This window comes from Erpetoichthys calabaricus, chromosome 2 (genome assembly GCF_900747795.2).
Source record: "Erpetoichthys calabaricus chromosome 2, fErpCal1.3, whole genome shotgun sequence".
In the NCBI taxonomy this organism is placed as follows: domain Eukaryota; kingdom Metazoa; phylum Chordata; class Cladistia; order Polypteriformes; family Polypteridae; genus Erpetoichthys; species Erpetoichthys calabaricus.
This window is the reverse complement of record NC_041395.2, coordinates 212,681,180-212,698,647: the sequence shown is the minus strand read 5'-3', so window position 1 is coordinate 212,698,647 and position 17,468 is coordinate 212,681,180. Positions and strand designations below refer to the sequence as shown.

At 38.8% G+C, this 17,468-nt stretch overlaps 1 protein-coding gene across 1 annotated transcript in view; it reads right to left on the bottom strand.

Moving 5' to 3' along the window:
• The window catches only part of LOC114645534 (atrial natriuretic peptide receptor 1-like), a 378,498-nt gene that overhangs the window by 133,898 nt on the left and 227,132 nt on the right, over window positions 1–17,468 (bottom strand). Inside the window, 1 exon segment of the mRNA XM_051923089.1 lies at window positions 2,213–2,348. Coding sequence (XP_051779049.1) covers window positions 2,213–2,348 — 136 coding nt within the window.

Sequence of the window (17,468 nt, the reverse complement as noted above, 5' to 3'; positions counted from 1 at the left end):
TGGGCTTAGTGTGCAGGAGAACTGACAACCAATCAATGTTCATCAGGAAGTACAATGCCTGGAATGTAGTGACAAGGAATAAGAACCTGTGATATAGCAGGTCTGCAGCTCAAAAAAGTGGCTGTTTTAATAAATAAGTAATGAACACGTTCATACCCGGGAGTGGTGCAGTTACGAGCAATCTGCTGGGAAGAGGCAGTCAGCCATCCATGCATTGTCTTTTCAGCACGTGTGGGTAGTCTGATTGCCTTATTATCAGCCCGGGGCAGCAATCAGGGGATCACAACTAGAAAAAGCTCCCCAGCCAATAAAGGGGAAAAATATCAATGTAAATATAAAAATGTGCCAAACAATTAAAGAAAATCCAAAAATTTGGTTGAACTTATTTGGTCAATGATCTTACTTCTAGTACTTCATTATATATATTTAGAGGTCCATAAGTATGTCATTTACTGTATGTTACTTTGTATGCCCACTGTAGCCCATGACTTCTAACTCACCACAAATGGAACCAAGGCAGTGCCTCCTTAAATGTTTGCAAAAATTAGAAAAAAAGGAGAAGAAAAACAGTCAAATTTAAAAGAAGGCACCAGGGCTTGTTGGATTTAAAAATGAGTTTCCTCCACTGCTTTGTTTTAACCTCGTTTTTTAACTTATTGATTTTTAACCTCCAGGTGAACACTTCATTTATGGATTATTTATTTATTGACAGTTTTTGAGCACTTGGACACTTGTTTTGAGGATTTTTTTTTAATAAAAGCACTTGCACTTTTCACTATCCCCTTGCTTGGTGCATTTTGTCCTCATCTGCCACGCTCATCTCAGTTACGGTACTGACGGTGTCTGGTTCAAGAGGCTCCCAAAAGTGAAAAGGGAGCAAGGAGGCAACCCGCAACATCACAGGACCACTTATAGAAGAAGAGAAGATAGAAACCCATAGAAGAGAATAGAAGAGAAGCTCATCTGTCTGATATCACGTGTTTTATGTACTAAAACAGAATGGAAAAAAGAAAAAGGGGGAAGAAAGTGCGGCTGAACTCACTGCAGCTATTAATCTTTCGTATAGCGGCAGTTCTGTCAGGCACCACAGGGGCTGTGGACCTCACAAATAAAAAAGAAGCTCATCTGTGTGATGTCTTTTGTTTCACATACCATAACAGGATGGAGAAAAGTAATAATGGGCAGAGATTCCTGTTGAACTCGCCGTAGCTGTTAACGCTTTGTACAGCGCTGGTTCAGCACCAGCTCCGTTAGACGGCAAGCTATTAGTTGTCAGAAAATGACACAAGCACAAGTGTGCTGGAAGATCAGCGCTCATTTAGTTAATGTGACATGAGCTACTATTTTCAGTGATATAATCTGGCATGGTTCTGCGATATGTTCAGCGACTGTGTTTAGCAAATCTGACATACCCCACAACAAAAAGTTGCATACTGTGACACCATCATGCACTGTGATTTTTAGCCATGTAATTTGACAACCCCAGGTGATGAGATCAGCAACTGTCATCATCAAGTTTAACATCCCTTCCTACTTGAAGTTGTGTAATATAATGTCAACTTAAGTAAAAGAAATTTGTTGAAAACATACTAGATTTCTGTCTCTGTGTGTCTGTATATGTTTGCTTCAATCATAATGTGCCAAACAATTAAAGAAAATCCAAAAATTTGGTTAAACTTATTTGGTCAGTGATCTTACTTCTACTACTTCATTATATACATTTAGAGGTCCAGTAATATGTCATTTATGTTACTTTGTATGTCCACTGAAGCCCATGACTTCTAACTCACCACAAATGGAACCAAGGCAGTGCCTCCTTAAATGTTTGTTTAATTGGTTATTGAAAGGGGATGTGTATGACTGAAATGGATATGCAGTGATAAAAATTCATGTGTGTCCAAAACTAGTAAGAAGTTATTAAACTGGATATGGTAGGCTCATGCAGGCTCACCATCTGCATTTTTGTTTTTCCCTATTCCTATTCTTATTTTGTGAATAAGTACATACTGTACTTGTTGCTTGTATGAGCTTACTAGTCACAAAATTATATCATGCTTGTTGTACATAAAGAAGAAAGGAGGTGATGGGAAAGATCTTGTGCAGACCAACTGACATTGGATTTCCAGCACACTACAAAATCTGAAAAGTTTTGACCCACTAGAGTAGATAAAGAGCATATGTCTCAGCTTGTGCAACATCTGTACTGACTCACCATTGAACGTACGGTTCCACATCTGCTTTGTGACTATTCTTCCGTCAGGATTGACTTCACCATTGATCAGGGTTTCATTCACAGCAAGGCTGTAGAGCATTACACCATCATAGAAGCCTCCAGAAATTAAGTTCATCTGAAATAAAAATACAAATCAAATTCCAGTGAGTTTTGACACATATCTTGAATATCTAGCTGGCAAACTGATTCTGTATAGAAAGCTTTAGCTGAATGGTCCCCCCTACTTGTGCGAACATCAATATTGTAGCCAGTTTTATAACTCCTAGGGGATTTATTGGCTACATGCATTTATCACCATTCTAAGGCAACATCCTTCTGGTGGAGCCTAAACTTTCAGCTGATTTATGTGGCTGATCAATTATTTAGAGGAGTAGCTCTGTCTGCAGCTCCTAGGCACCAATGGAGATGACCTTGCAGACGTCCCCTTTGTCAACCACATAAGTGCTTTTTAAGGTAACTCTTAAACTCCCAGTTCAGTGAAGTTTCTTAACAAATCCAGGCAAATTAGATTACTTCATGAGTTTAAAGAAGTTTATGTTTCTTGCTTTTACAGGACTCAGCAAAGTGTTTTCTAATGTTTTCTTGGTAATTTGCTTACTTGGGAACACCTAGAGGTAATTTCCTAAGTAATTAGTTTAAGATTATATAATTCCAGTTCTAGTTGTAATTCCAGGATATCCTGGTAAGTCATTGGAATGAGTCTGGCTTTTTCATCCTAATAATCAATACTGATTCTTACCATTGGAATTATTAGATTTGTCTTTCTAATGGTTAATAATTGTTATTAGTATTCTGGCATTTTGTGTCATGGTTGCAGCCATGTTGTTCACCATTGCCAGTGCTGCATTCATATCCTGTCAGACAGATGGAAAATACAGGTTTCCAAGTATGATATTAATGTCCTACAAACTTAAAGCTACAAGTTGGAAAGTTAAGATAGAAAACAAAGATACCCAGATTCTCTGAGTGATAATGTAATGATGACCTTTCACCTTACTCAATTGTATAAAACAAAAAAAATATATAACCTGATCAACATAATTGCTTTTTTGTGGTTGAATTGCATGAGGAGCAAAGTGATGCATAGATAGATAGATAGATAGATAGATAGATAGATAGATAGATAGATAGATAGATAGATAGATAGATAGATAGATAGATAGATAGATAGATAGATAGATAGATAGATAGATAGATAGATAGATAGATAGATAGATAGATAGATAGCGTCTGTATGTACAGATTATCTTTAATTGTTTTTTTACAGACCAAGTGAGAAATCAACAGTAACCTCACATACAGTATCTCCAACTGGAAATTCATGTTATTGCTCTAAAGTGATAAGGTGACATCAAACCTCCAAATAATCCAACAGCACATAAACACATAATATATAATAAAATAATGAAATAATGAAAATGGCTGCACACAGCTTCAAACATCCAAGCTTTTGGATTTTTCCAGTGTGGTTCAAACTTTAATTTTTGGGTTAGGGATTGCTTCTTGGGTTCTGATTTTCTACTCTTCTTCCAGCCTTTTTGATTGTGTTATTCTAATTTTGGTTTTAGTTACTTTCTTGTTTCTAAACTTATCTTTTGAAAATGAATTTTGACAGCTCCTTTACATTCAATTCATCACCCAGTCTGTTTTCTCATTCTTTCAAGTGTACATTTTTTCTTTTACTCTAAAGTGTACACTACAGTAATTTCTGGTAATACAAATGAACATCCATCTGTCAGACCATATTTCTAATATCTGGTAAAGGCAAGGACATTCATGAACAAGGCTGACACACTGAAGTTGTGTATGTAATGTTTTTAAAATATTTAACTCCTGTGATGCCAAGAGTACCGTATATACTCACGTTTAAGTTCTCCCGCAGATAAGTCGGAGCTTGATTTTACCGTATAATTTCTGGTATGTATATATATAAAATCCCTATGTGCGTCCAGGTGTCCGTGTGTGTGTGTCTTCTGGTGAAGTGCACATGCACGGGGCACGGTGCGATGCGCGATATTACTGTCAGAGAAAGTTAGAGGCGTTTTACGGAAATACAAACCAGTATTACTGCGAGAGGAAATTAAAGGTACACAATACAGTGACGCATATTACAGCCACATACAAGCCAGTATTACTGTCAGAGGAGATTAAAGGCATATTACCGACGCGCACGCCTGTATTACCGCCAGAGAAAATTAAAGGTATATTACGGACGTATATTACGGACGTACAAGCCAGCGGACGTACAAGACTGTATCCTTCAATAAGGGCGCGCACAAAAAGGCGAGCCTCAAAAGGACGACCTCAATTGGGCGCAGCAAATAAAGGCGCGCGTAAATAAAGATCTGCACCTGTTGCTCTTCACATATTCCAGAGCCATTTGAACTAAATTATCTACTCGCCCTTATTGAATAGAGCCGTACAAGACAGTATTACTGTCACAGAAAATTAAAGACACACAATACACGGCGGCAGCCCAAAAAGAACGGTCAGCTCAGCAAGTAAACATCAACAAAAGAAAGGCTGAAAGAAAGAAAAATACGACCAACAAAAAGAATGAGGTCAAAGTCCCTTGCCATTTAATATAGACTGTTCCTACTAATGTTTATGCACTACTGTTCTAGTTATTGTAACGGGCTAAATGACTAGTTTTATAATGATGGTCATATAAGTCGAATGCGGAAAACTCATGCTATTGGTCCAAGAGATTATGATATGCTAACGTTCACCTGAGAGAGTAACCATGGAGCACACTGCCTTTTTTTCCTATGTATTGTGCCTATGTGACCACACAGTAATACCCAAACTATTCTGAAGCGATGTTTGCCCGGTTTAGTTTTTTTTGTATCTCACACCCTCATACACTTTTATCGTAAGAGCATCCCTTATCTACGATGGAGCGTTTGATCAAAAGAAAATATGAAGTTGGTTTTACATTAAAAGTCATTGAGGTGGCGAAAGAAATTGGTAACTGTGCTGCTACAACAAAATTTGATGTATCTGTGACACTGGTGTGAGATTAGAGGAAGCAAGAAAATGTTAAAAAAAAAATGAAGTGTATTTTTGAATGGGCGTATAAGTCCGGGTCTGATTTTATGATTGATTTTTAGTTCCAAGACCCTACTGATATGCGAGTATATACAGTAGTTGTACCTAAGGTTGCTCTTAGTCATTTTCATCAGTAAGTGGGTTTTTGTAGCAAACCAAAAAAAATCACTTTATATAATCTTATAATTGTGTTGTGCTTTTTGACTATCATCTCTGACAAGATTTTTTAAAACTGACCATTGTATGTTTGTAGGCTATTTCAGTTATAGGAATGTGTGTTCTGCTATAAAGAATATCAGAGGAATTTGAATGAGAACTAAAAAAAAAAACAGACAAAGCCAAAGTCATTACCAAAAAGTCTATCTGCAAATTCGTCAAGCCAAAACATGCAACATAATTGTCTCTTTAACTAGAAAAATCAAAAGGAAACATGCAAGTAAAATCTCCATAATCTTGGATGAGTAGGAAGCAGATGAGCCAACCTTTTCTCCTAAGCATATGCACTTCCAGTCTGAGTTACAAAATGGCAGTGACCAGAATAAATAAAATGGAGTCGGGAAAAAATGAAAATATTTTACAACACATTCAAAAATGAATCTTACAGACAGACCTCAGTATGTGCGTCTCAGGAACAGCAGGTCTGACATTGTGGTCAGCAGCACAGGAGCGCCGCAGGGGACTGTACTTTCTCCGGTCCTGTTCAGCCTATATACATCAGACTTCCAATACAACTCTGAGTCCTGCCACGTGCTAAAGTTCGCTGACGACACTGCTATCGTGGGCTGCATCAGGAGTTGGCAGGAGGAGGAGTAAAGGAACCTCATCAAGGACTTTGTTAAATGGTGCGACTCAAATCACCTGCACCTGAACACCAGCAAAACCAAGGAGCTGGTGATAGATTTTAGGAGGCCCAGACCCCTCATGGACCCCGAGATCATCAGAGGTGACTGTGTGTAGAGGGTACAGACCTATAAATGCCTGGGAGTGCAGTTGGATGATAAACTGGACTGGACTGCCAATACTGATGTTCTGTGCAAGAGAGGACAGAGCCGACTATATTTCCTTAGAAGTCTGGTGTCCTTCAACATCTGCAATAAGATGCTGCAGATGTTCTATCAGACAGTTGTGGTGAGCACACTCTTCTACGCAGTAGTGTGTTGGGGAGGCAGCATTAAGAAGAAAGACGCCTCACGCCTGGACAAACTGGTGAGGAAGGCAGGCTCTATTGTAGGCATGGAGCTGGACAGTTTGACATCTGTGGCAGAGCGACGGGCGCTCAGCAGGCTCCTATCAATTATGGAGAATCCACTGCATCCACTAAACAGTGTCACCTCTAGACAGAGGAGCAGCTTCAGCGACAGACTGCTGTCACTGTCCTACTCCACTGACAGACTGAGGAGATCGTTCCTCCCCCAAACTATGCGACTTTTCAATTCCACCCGGGGGGGGGGGGGGGGTAAATGTTAACATTATACAAAGTTATTGTCTGTTTTACCTGCATTTTTTATCACTCTTTAATTTAATATTGTTTCTTTATCAGTATGCTGCTGCTGAAATGTGAATTTCCCCTTGGGATTAATAAAGTACCTATCTATCTATCTATCTATCTATCTATCTATCTATCTATCTATCTATCTATCTATCTATCTATCTATCTATCTATCTATCTATCTATCTGTCTGTCTGTCTGTCTGTCTGTCTGTCTGTCTGTCTGTCTGTCTGTCTATCTATCTATCTATCTATCTATCTATCTATCTATCTATCTATCCATAATCACAAACTAGAACATGTCAAATCAAGTCAAGTAGCTTCATTGCCATACCATTCATGCACAGTATTGCAACATACAGTGCAACCAAATAACCAGTTCACCAGGACCATGGTGCAACATATACATAAACACAAGTGCAACACAAGTAAAGGACTATACTAATAAATAAATAATACAAACACAATCAATTTTCATAAAATTGTGCCTGTGCATTGCCATTGGCATACCAGTGTGAGGCGTTGTAATGGCAGGGGCAAAACCAGCACCATCATAGGGCCTTATAATTCCAATCAGGCATCAGGAATGTGCCGAGGCTGTTGGGAAAAAACTGTCACTGGAACACAAAGTTTTGTAACAGCCAAAACAGAATTTTATCAAAGGTGACAAATATGTGCAGTGTTTCCTTTGCAATTAATTTGAATAAGAACTTCATTGTCTCACAGGATTGCAGCTTTTGTCTAAGAATATCTGTTGTGTCTCATTGTGGGTTGTGTTTGTCCATGTTGAAGTTCAAAGAAATATTGTTTTTTTCTTGTTTATTTATATCCAGGGAAAGCTTTTACTAAACCTTTACATCTTACAGAAGATACATCTATGGTGAAGGCTTTTAGTTTCAAGCTTGTTTTTGTCTTTTGCGTTGCTCCTTTGATTTCTGAATGTTGTTTTCTAATTTGGTTTTGGTGAAAAATCATTTTGACTTCCCTATTACCAGACCTTGGCTTGTTATTTTTGACCTGGAATCTTTCCTGCTGTCTTTAATGAGTTCTTCTTCTGAACCCAGATTTATAAAGCCTGTGTACACACAGACAGCCAACTGAAATATGCATACACAAGTTTTTATGCAGAAGTTGGGATTTCAAACAGAAAACCTGAGGGTAGGACTTACATATACTTACAGCAACTTTGACCAATCCATGTGCAACATTGAAATGATGACATCCTTTATCAAGTAGGGAAAAACAGCCAAAAGAGCTAAGTGACAACTCACTTATATAATAGTTCATATCAACGAACCATTATTGTAATGTGCGTTGTTGATGCGACAAACATATTAAGCTTCAGAATTGATAAATATGATATACAGACTCTATTTTAGTTTTCTTTTAAGAGGGCCAATGCTGTGTATTTTTGGCAGTTTTGTATCTATACTAATAAAAGGCAAAGCCCTCACTCACTCACTCACTCACTCACTCACTCACTCACTCACTCACTCACTCACTCACTCACTCACTCACTCACTCACTCACTCACTCATCACTAATTCTCCAACTTCCCGTGTAGGTGGAAGGCTGAAATTTGGCAGGCTCATTCCTTACAGCTTACTTACAAAAGTCAGGCAGGTTTCATTTCGAAATTCAAAGCGTAACGGTCATAACTGGAACCTCTTTTTTGTCCATATACAGTAATGGACTGCAGCTCGCTGGCCGTGGGAGGCGGGGTTGCGGGGGTTGCGTATCGTGTCATCATGTCTCCCACGTAATCACGTGAACTGACTGTGAAGGAGAAAGGACGGCCTTATATGGCGTTCGTTTATAAAACAGCGGACAGGCTGTGTAAAGGCAGCTTCACAAAAAAACAGATCCTTAACAAATTGTTATTGGTATATTTTCCCTCAATTTAAAAAGGTTTTCTTTTCTTCTTAATTAAAATTGAAAAGCAATACTTCACCGCTGCGAAGCCCCTCTAGCGCTGACGTCCGAGGTTCGATTCCCGTAAGGGAGTGCAGTGAGTGAGTATGCCTGATGAGCCAAGAATTAGGGCGAAACACGTGTTGCGTACTCTTTGCATTATTTGACAGTAAACTATTTTCAACCATTCTATGATCTGCTTCTCACAACTGAAGGCACCGTGGCTGATGTTAGCTGACTTGTTGGCCAACAATAAGCGTTACCTGGTAGGTAACCACCCATACAATCAGATTGTGATTCAGACTACGAATGCCGTGAATGTAATTACCCCCATCTACATGCTGTCAAATAAACGAACCACACGCCGTGGCGCAATGTTAGGGGCTTCGCCTCTAGCGCTGACATCCGAGGTTTGATTCCTGTAAGCGAGTGCAGTGAGTGTGTACACCTGATGAGCCAAGAATTAGGGCGAAACACGTGTCGCGTACTCTTTGCATTATTTGACAGTAAACTATTTTCAACCATTCTATGATCTGCTTCTCACAACTGAAGGCACCGTGGCTGATGTTAGCTGACTTGCTGGCCAACCATAAGCGTTACCTGGTAGGTAACCACCCATACAATCAGGTTGTGATTCAGACTACGAATGCTGTGAATGTAATTACCCCGATCTACATGCTAGAGAAAACCTCAATGAAGAAGAAACAGTGTGTAAGCATACATATTAACACAAGTACAATTAAACGTGTGCATTTACAGGGTGACTTCTCAGGCTTAAAAGCTCGCCTTTTATTAAAAAGGTAAATGCAAACTGTTTTCATTATGAAGGGCACAAACCACGTTGGATTTCAGCCGTTAAACGCGCAAAAATGTCGGTACACCAGATAAATAAGCGCAACATATTATCATTTGTATTGTATGCTTACAATACATATAGAAATGTGTTAATCGTTAACTAATAGTATGGGATGGTGTTTTTCGACTCAGCTACAGATGCCGATGGAGACCAGAACTGCTTTGGAAAAATATGAACACCTTGGGGCCGATCTGGAAGAAAGTAGCGCAGCGTAAAATGCATAATGTTGTTTTTCTTTAAGGAGATTAAATATTACTGAAGAAAGAAAAAAAAAACTAAAACAGCCAAATGAGGCTATGCATACGAACTTAAAAGGTTTAAATAAAACAGAAATATATACCTTTATTTTTACTTCCTTAACTTGTGGAGGGTGTATCCTGCAGCAAAGCCCTAACTTTTTTCATGAAAACCCCTTTCAGTCAATAAGCCTTAAAAACAGGTGTAAAGCTAAACTTGCAGCACCGCTATTCAATTACACTTGCCTAACGCCTCTCCTAAGGGGAGATACTGTGGGATCTGGGCATCCGTCAAAGCACCAATCACAGGCCCGATTAGAAAGCGGGAAACTGTGATTTGTCGTCTCCCTCCCATGCAAAAATCACAGCCCGTGTTACAACGCACTATGTATGTATGTGTATATGTATATATGTATATGTGTGTGTGAATGTATGTGTGTATATGTATGTGTATATATATGTTGATATGTGTATATATATATATGTATATATATATGTGGATGTGTATATGTATATATATATATATATATGTATATATGTATAAATATGTATATGTAGATATGTGTATATGTAGATATGTATATATATGTATATATGTATATGTATATATATGTTTACATAACCTCTTTAACACACTACTTCTCCGCTGCGAAGCGCGGGTATTTTGCTAGTACTGTATATAGCCCTTTATCTGTGGTCACTTCTCGGGATTAGAAACCAAAGCACAGTAAAAGTACAAATGTGATTCACTCCCTGCCTACAGAACACTATAAATATCATGCCCTATAGCAGTGTCCCCCATCCGCCCTTGGTGAATCGAGCATGCATGTAAAAGCAACGTGGGGACCCCTTGATGAAACATGCATACATGTAAAAGGAGGATGTTCTGTCATTATGAATCAAACCTGCATATAAAAGCATGTGGGTGTGTGGTTTATCATGCGTGAGACAATTAAAGATAAATAAGGGGATAAATAATGTGCGATGCCATCGATCCTGCCATGTCCTACTCACACACCCAGTGACAGAAACCTGTAAGCCAACAGCAGCAGCAGCCCGTGACCCAGTAGTTAAGAAGCACTGCCCTATAGCCTACTCAGGTCCTAGTGGTTTGATACAGTATGGCTTGTTTGGCACTGCTTGAAGACTATGCAAATGGTCTTCAAGCAGTGCCAAGTATACAAGCGGAAAGAGCTTTTAGGGACTAGTCAGAGTTTTTTACTAATGATAATAACTGTCTTTGGCGCTGATTTAGACTTCCAAGAGACATTCTCTTGGAACTATGTGCTAAGTTGGCCCCAGAAATAGAAACAGACTACACAACAACCTGTTCATATTTAGGTTTTAAAAAAAGCTGGCTTTCTGGCAACTGCTACCTACCAGAGAGAACTAGCCTACTTCTCCAGAAGTCTGTTTATATGTCTGTAAGCACAAGAAAAATTCCCCATGTAGTTACTAATATTCTTAACGTATGTTATTACGCCCTTTTAAATTGTATTGATGCTAATTTAATATTGCAGATTATTTACTAGATTTCAAGTTCACACATCCATCTTTCCATCTACTGTATTCATTCATGCATTCTGATCAATATTCCAAACAGGTTTGAAGGACTGGGTGATCTCTGTGAAATGCATCCAATTTATTATGAATGACTGAACCTAGCTAATCCTGATGATGGACACAGTGGCCACAAGCTAAGAGCAGGCCAGACCCCTGTTTTTCTCACAATAACCTACACTGTGCCTGCAGAATCCTCTGGCATTCTGAGATCTTCTGCAGAATATAATCCTTCAATTTGCCACCGGTGTGCCTAGAATTCTACTCCCAGTAGGACAAGCCCAATAATCCTTTAATAAAAGACCTAGAGGACATCCTTCCCAGATGCCAAAAATAGTATAAAATCACCAAATTAAGGACATTTGTATTTTATACAAAACTAATGTAAGAAATATGAATAATTTACCTGCAATACTTAGTTTTTACCCAATACTCTCATTAGAGTGCTAGGATCCTTAAGCTATAGATATTTGTGTGCTCGGGCCTATGTATATATCTACAGAAATTATATCATATATATTATTAATGCTAAAGGAAACACAATTAAAGTGGTTCCTCAATTATAGCTTGTAAATAGCATAGTTGTGAAAATCATGGGGATTCTAGGCAGTTCATTTTGCATGTTTTTTTTTCTCCTCATAAGAAAGATAAATCATTCTTATTAGTATATCTTGGCTGTCGTTAGGTACAGGAAGAAATGCAGCAGATTTCATAACAGTGCCGCTTGATCCACAAATAATTATATTTCTGCTTGAGTCGCCTTTCAGCTGTTTCACATTTAACGCTTTAGATCCAAATCTTTAGAACAGTGTTATTCTCTCATCACAAGAGGATGTTTTCTGTCCAAAAAATACTTATCTAAGAGCAGTTTTAGGTGTGTAAAGAGCACATTACAGAATTAGCACACAGCATGCACTTTCTGCATAAAGCAATACATTCTTGCAACTTTGTAAACAAGGGTGGTAAACAGTATATATTATCTAAGCTCTGGACCTTAGGAATCAGTGTGTTTTACACCCTAGATTCTTAGATTTAGCAGCAGCAGTCATTTGTGGTACAGTTCAGAAGAACATGTGTCATGGTGGCTGCTGCCTTTCGAAGACTAGACTCTGAATAAATTTTCCCAGGAAATAATTGTTGATCTCAAAATATTTGTCTTAGCTTAAAGTGCTACTTTTGTCTACAGAACATCTTCAATGGAACCATTTCTGGTTTTACTGGTCACAGGCCAAAACACAGGAATGTCTATAAAGATTTGTCTTGGTGTGAGGTTAAACTAGGCAAGGCAAAGAGTATCCAGCTGCTGAAAGTTCTTCAGGCCCTTGATTTTTTAGCCTAATCGCCCTTAGTCCCCATTTCTTTATCCACTAGCTGTTTCTTTTTCTCAACTGTTACCAAAACTGTTACTCATTAACTTTCTCCATCCAGGGGTTTTAAATTATTAGTGTCCACTTATCCTATTGAATTAAATCTATGCTTTTCATCATTCTTCAGAAGTTCTGACTAAGCAGGAAATCAGTCAGTACCTAAAGTACTAATTCTGTTTTCTAAAATGATTTAAGGCCTCATCTGGAACATAGATAGATAGATAGTTATCGCGCCCCCGCTACATCACGGATTTATTAATATTATTATTATTACTAAGGGGCTCTGCCACCTGCTCGCTTCGCTCGCCCACCCCCGGGTTTGGTTTACCGGATAAACAATTTAAAGAGATTGTTATTTTCATGGGAATTGTTACATATGCATTATTTTCATTTTTACTTTAAAACTTTTGTAAAAACAATGGGGGGGGGGGGGGGGGTTTGAACGCACGCTAAAGAGATGCGATCGGTTCAGCTGGTGTCTTGCTGTTGCTGCTGGCCAGCTGTGTCTTGCGCTTGTCATGCTTTTTTGTCAATCACTTAAAAGCCTGTACAGCAGCTGTCCTTTTGCCACTTTGCGTCTCTGCCGCTAGCGTTCCGGGTGGGGGGTATGTGTGTGAGGGCTGAACACATGCTGGCTTGCTGCAGCTGCTGCTGGCAAGCTGCGTGTTCTGCTTGTCATTGTTTTAAGAGCTGGGAGCACCTGAAGTTTGTCTGCCAAAAGCATTCCAATAACTGCTAGGTTAGATGTCAGTGAACTTGTTTTAAATTGTTTGTAAGTAGGGCGTGACGTGCAAAGGTCACCGTCTCACGGGTTTTGCTTCCTAAGGTTGTAGTGTCTAGTCTTGCATGTTGTCAAAGTGTCTCTCCAAGATGATCTGCTCTCGATCGGTTCGCTCAAATCCCCCATCCCCCCACGGAGGCACGCTATGCTCCTGCCACTTCGCGTCTCTACCGCTCGCGTTGTGAAGAGGGGGAGCTGAATGCACGCTAAGCAGAAGCGGACAGATCAGCTACTGGCTTTGCGCTGCTTCGGCCAAGATGCCTGTTCTGCTTGTCACTCTGCACGTCGATCTTTTAACAGCCTGTACAGCAGCTATCCTTCTGTCTCACTGCCTTGTCTTGTGTAATGCAATGTCTCTCATGGGATGTCAAATTGTCTTCTGAGAAGATCAAGCCTCGTCTCCCTGGTCTCCCTGCCAAGATTTTTTTTTATAATAGAGAGATGTTACTCATATCCTTAGCCCAACATCCACATATCATATGTGTTTGCAAAGTGTGTTTTAATAAGTTTACATGTGTTTAAAGTGTGTGAGAGGGGTATTTTAAGGCTTAAACTATTAAAAAAATATTTATTTATATGGTCTTTCTATATCGCGGATTTTCACCTATCGCTGATGGGTCTAGAACGTAACTTCAGTAATAGGCGGGAGATCACTGTAACAACTTCACAGGTAAATGCTGTCCTAAACTTTACAAATTACTAAATACATAATAAATAACACATAAAGAAACAGATTTGTTTAAACAGACAGGAAAACCAATTAGTTTGGAACGGAATTTTCACAAATGGAACCCTGAAGTTGTCACAGACGTACACATGGGAGACAACTTCAGGGCTCATCTACTGGTAATTACACTCCAAGGCTGGGGATGGCACTGCCACTTAATGACAGAATGGATGAGTAATGGACAATCTGCCAATGACAGTTCCGCCTTTCGGCTTCCTGAATCTGCCCCTTCTGCCTCATTTTCCTCCAAACTGGCTTCACCACTATCTTGGATTCAGTCAGAAGGAGACTCACATCTGAGCAAGATGACTCCACAGCTATTATATGTTTTTTCCCTTAACCTTAATTCTCAATTATACAGGGATAACTTAGGTGCCACAACCCTTTAATATTTTGTTGTTTACATTACATATTTTATTTATTTACACTGTTCATTAATTGATTGTTGAACTATTGCCAGTTGATAACAGAGAACAGGAAAACAAAAACTCCAGTCAGCAGCCACCCTGGAGAAAGTAAACCGCTGGAGGGTCCATAGTAAGTTATAACAGAAAAAGTCATAGATAGTCACAGCCCTAGGGACTTTGGCCAGCTGGTCACCCATCACCTTCTGGTCATTCTATAATATATGGTGGTCCAGATCTAACTATGCAACTGTTAATGCAATGCAATGCAATAACTGCATAGTTAGATCTGGACCACCCTGTAAAGCCTGAGCTGGGCATCTAATATGATGACAGAATCATTCCATATGAATGCATGATAAGCTCCAACTTGAAGTGTTCACTCTCAAGAATACTACAGAAGCAAATGGAGTCAGGGACAGTGTGTGCTGCTTTGGTAATTCTAAGTTAAAAATGTACATAAAGCACGGCATCTCCTCCAGTAGTACCCAAGCTTTTATTTTCCACACATATGTTTAAATCCTGGATGCCTGAGGCTCAACTGATGGCATCTCAAAGATGTTATAGCAGACAATCAAGTGACCCTTCTAAACTCCTCTGAGGGGGAATAACTTTGACTGTTGGACCTACACTATTGTAGCCACTAACTCAAAACACCAGTCACTTAAGATAGTCAAGAGATGCTTAAACTCTCATATTACCATGATATTAAGCTGTGTTAGACATTATATGTTAACAAAACTGGATGGAAAGTTAGCACCATTATGCCAAGCACAGGTTTTAGATGTAATGCATGACTGTGTCTTGAAATAACACACACTCTTGGTGAACTCCGGCACCTATCTTAAAAGACCTCCGCATACCGCCATAAACGTAGACACAGACTTTGCTTGATAAATACATTACAATTGTAAATCTAGAACTAAGTGTTCCAGCAACAGCTCCCACAAGATGCTCCATGGTACACACTGTACATGATCAGAAGGTATCTACTAATGCCCAAAATAGTGAAGACAACATTGGTGGAGTGTTACAATCCTTCAGCTGTCCAAATAAGGCAAATTACTAGTGGTCCACTGTTTTATGGACACTGCAAAATTCATATTGTTCCTCCTGGATCTGAGGTACAATTATAGGTTTATAGAGTCATTTTTGTCATGTGTACAATGAAATTCCTCCTTGAGTGTGCTAATCAACATGCGAAACAACGCTGCTGTCTGATTCCATTATCAGTGAGCACATTAATAGACAAGTTCACCTTCCCATTAATTTGTCACTGCCCATGAAATTATTTTGTTATTATTTTTTAATGTTTTTTATCAGCGTTGTTGTTTTTTTCTTCTATACTTCGCGCAGAAGGATCTTTATGAACTCGTTTTTTTTATTAATTCCAATTTGTTTGGAGCAAGGTTATTTTATGTCACCAAATTCTAGACATGCCAGTATCTATTATTAAGTGAAGATGAAGTCTTTACTTTTTATTTTTATGTTGTCCTAGGTGCTGTTGTGTTCTGCAGAACATTAGACTGAAACAGTAGCAGTACAGCACCTTTTTAGAATTGTGATTCACATTGGAACTGAAGTAGAGTGGATCTGTTAATACAGGCATTCGTGTGGCTCAGATATTAAGAATGCACAATTACCAGTAATCTTAAACCATCAGAACAAAATGAAAGGAAGGAAAAAGAGGTTAAATATGGCAAAGTCATAATCTCAGGTATAGTATAGCTTAAATAATATAAAATTCTCAACACTGCTTAGTCTGACTCAAAGTCATGGGGGGTTGGAGCCTATTCTGTCAGCATTTGGCACAAGGCAGAATCCAGCTCTGATGAGGCTGACAGAATACTACAAAGTCAGTTAGAACCTCAAATTAAAAACTAACTCAGGACTTTGGGATGTGGATGGAAAACCAGAGTGCCCAGAAAAGAAGTCAGACATAGGAGAATGTGTAAACTTAATACAGACAGCGGCCGAGCACAGGATTCAAACCTTGGCACAGTGACGGACCTGCATTGTTATGGGAGCCCCTTCGCAACCAGCAACAAGGTCTGGGTAACTACTGTTATTTTCTTATTTTTTGATTACAGCTACCCTAAGATAAATAATTTCCATAAAATTTTTAATTTCTGAAATAAATGATAGTAGTGTTTTAAATTATTTATAATTATTTTATACTAAAAATATTTATGAAACTTGCTCAGTTTGAATGTTTTTTTGTTTATTGCTAAACTACAAAATATTTATATAATTTTTATTTTAAGTATTATTTTGTATTGAATTACACTATACAGTGGAACCTCGGTTCATGAACGTCTCGGAACACGTACAAATCGGTTTACAACCAAAAAGATCACCAAACTTTTGCATCTGTTCACGACCACACACTCGGTATATAAACAAGGCAGTTTCCCTTTCGGTTTGTACATGTTCAGTCTCTCCCTGTGCATTTCCTGTGCAGCGAGCAAGAGAGAGAGAGAGAGACACACACACACACAGGCAGCGCGAGAGAGAACTGGATGTATAAGATAGAGAAGGCAGTTAAAGAATGCACTGGGCTTGATTTTGTTTTCACTTCTGTTAACTTCTGCGATCGATTCATAGCATGCATTGTTGCAATGTTACTTTTCTTGGTGGTTTATTAAATTACGGATTTTTTCAAATGTTCATTTTTTTCCCTGTGCTTAAAACTCATTAAAAAAAAAAGTGTTTTTAGCCAGCGGTTGGTAGCGCTATAGCGTGAACTATTGCAGTGTTAGTTTTCTCTGTTGTTCAAGGTTTTCTCAGTGTTATTCAATGTTTTTACATTTAGTTTACTATTACGCTGTGCATTCTATGGTTTCATTAACTATATTTG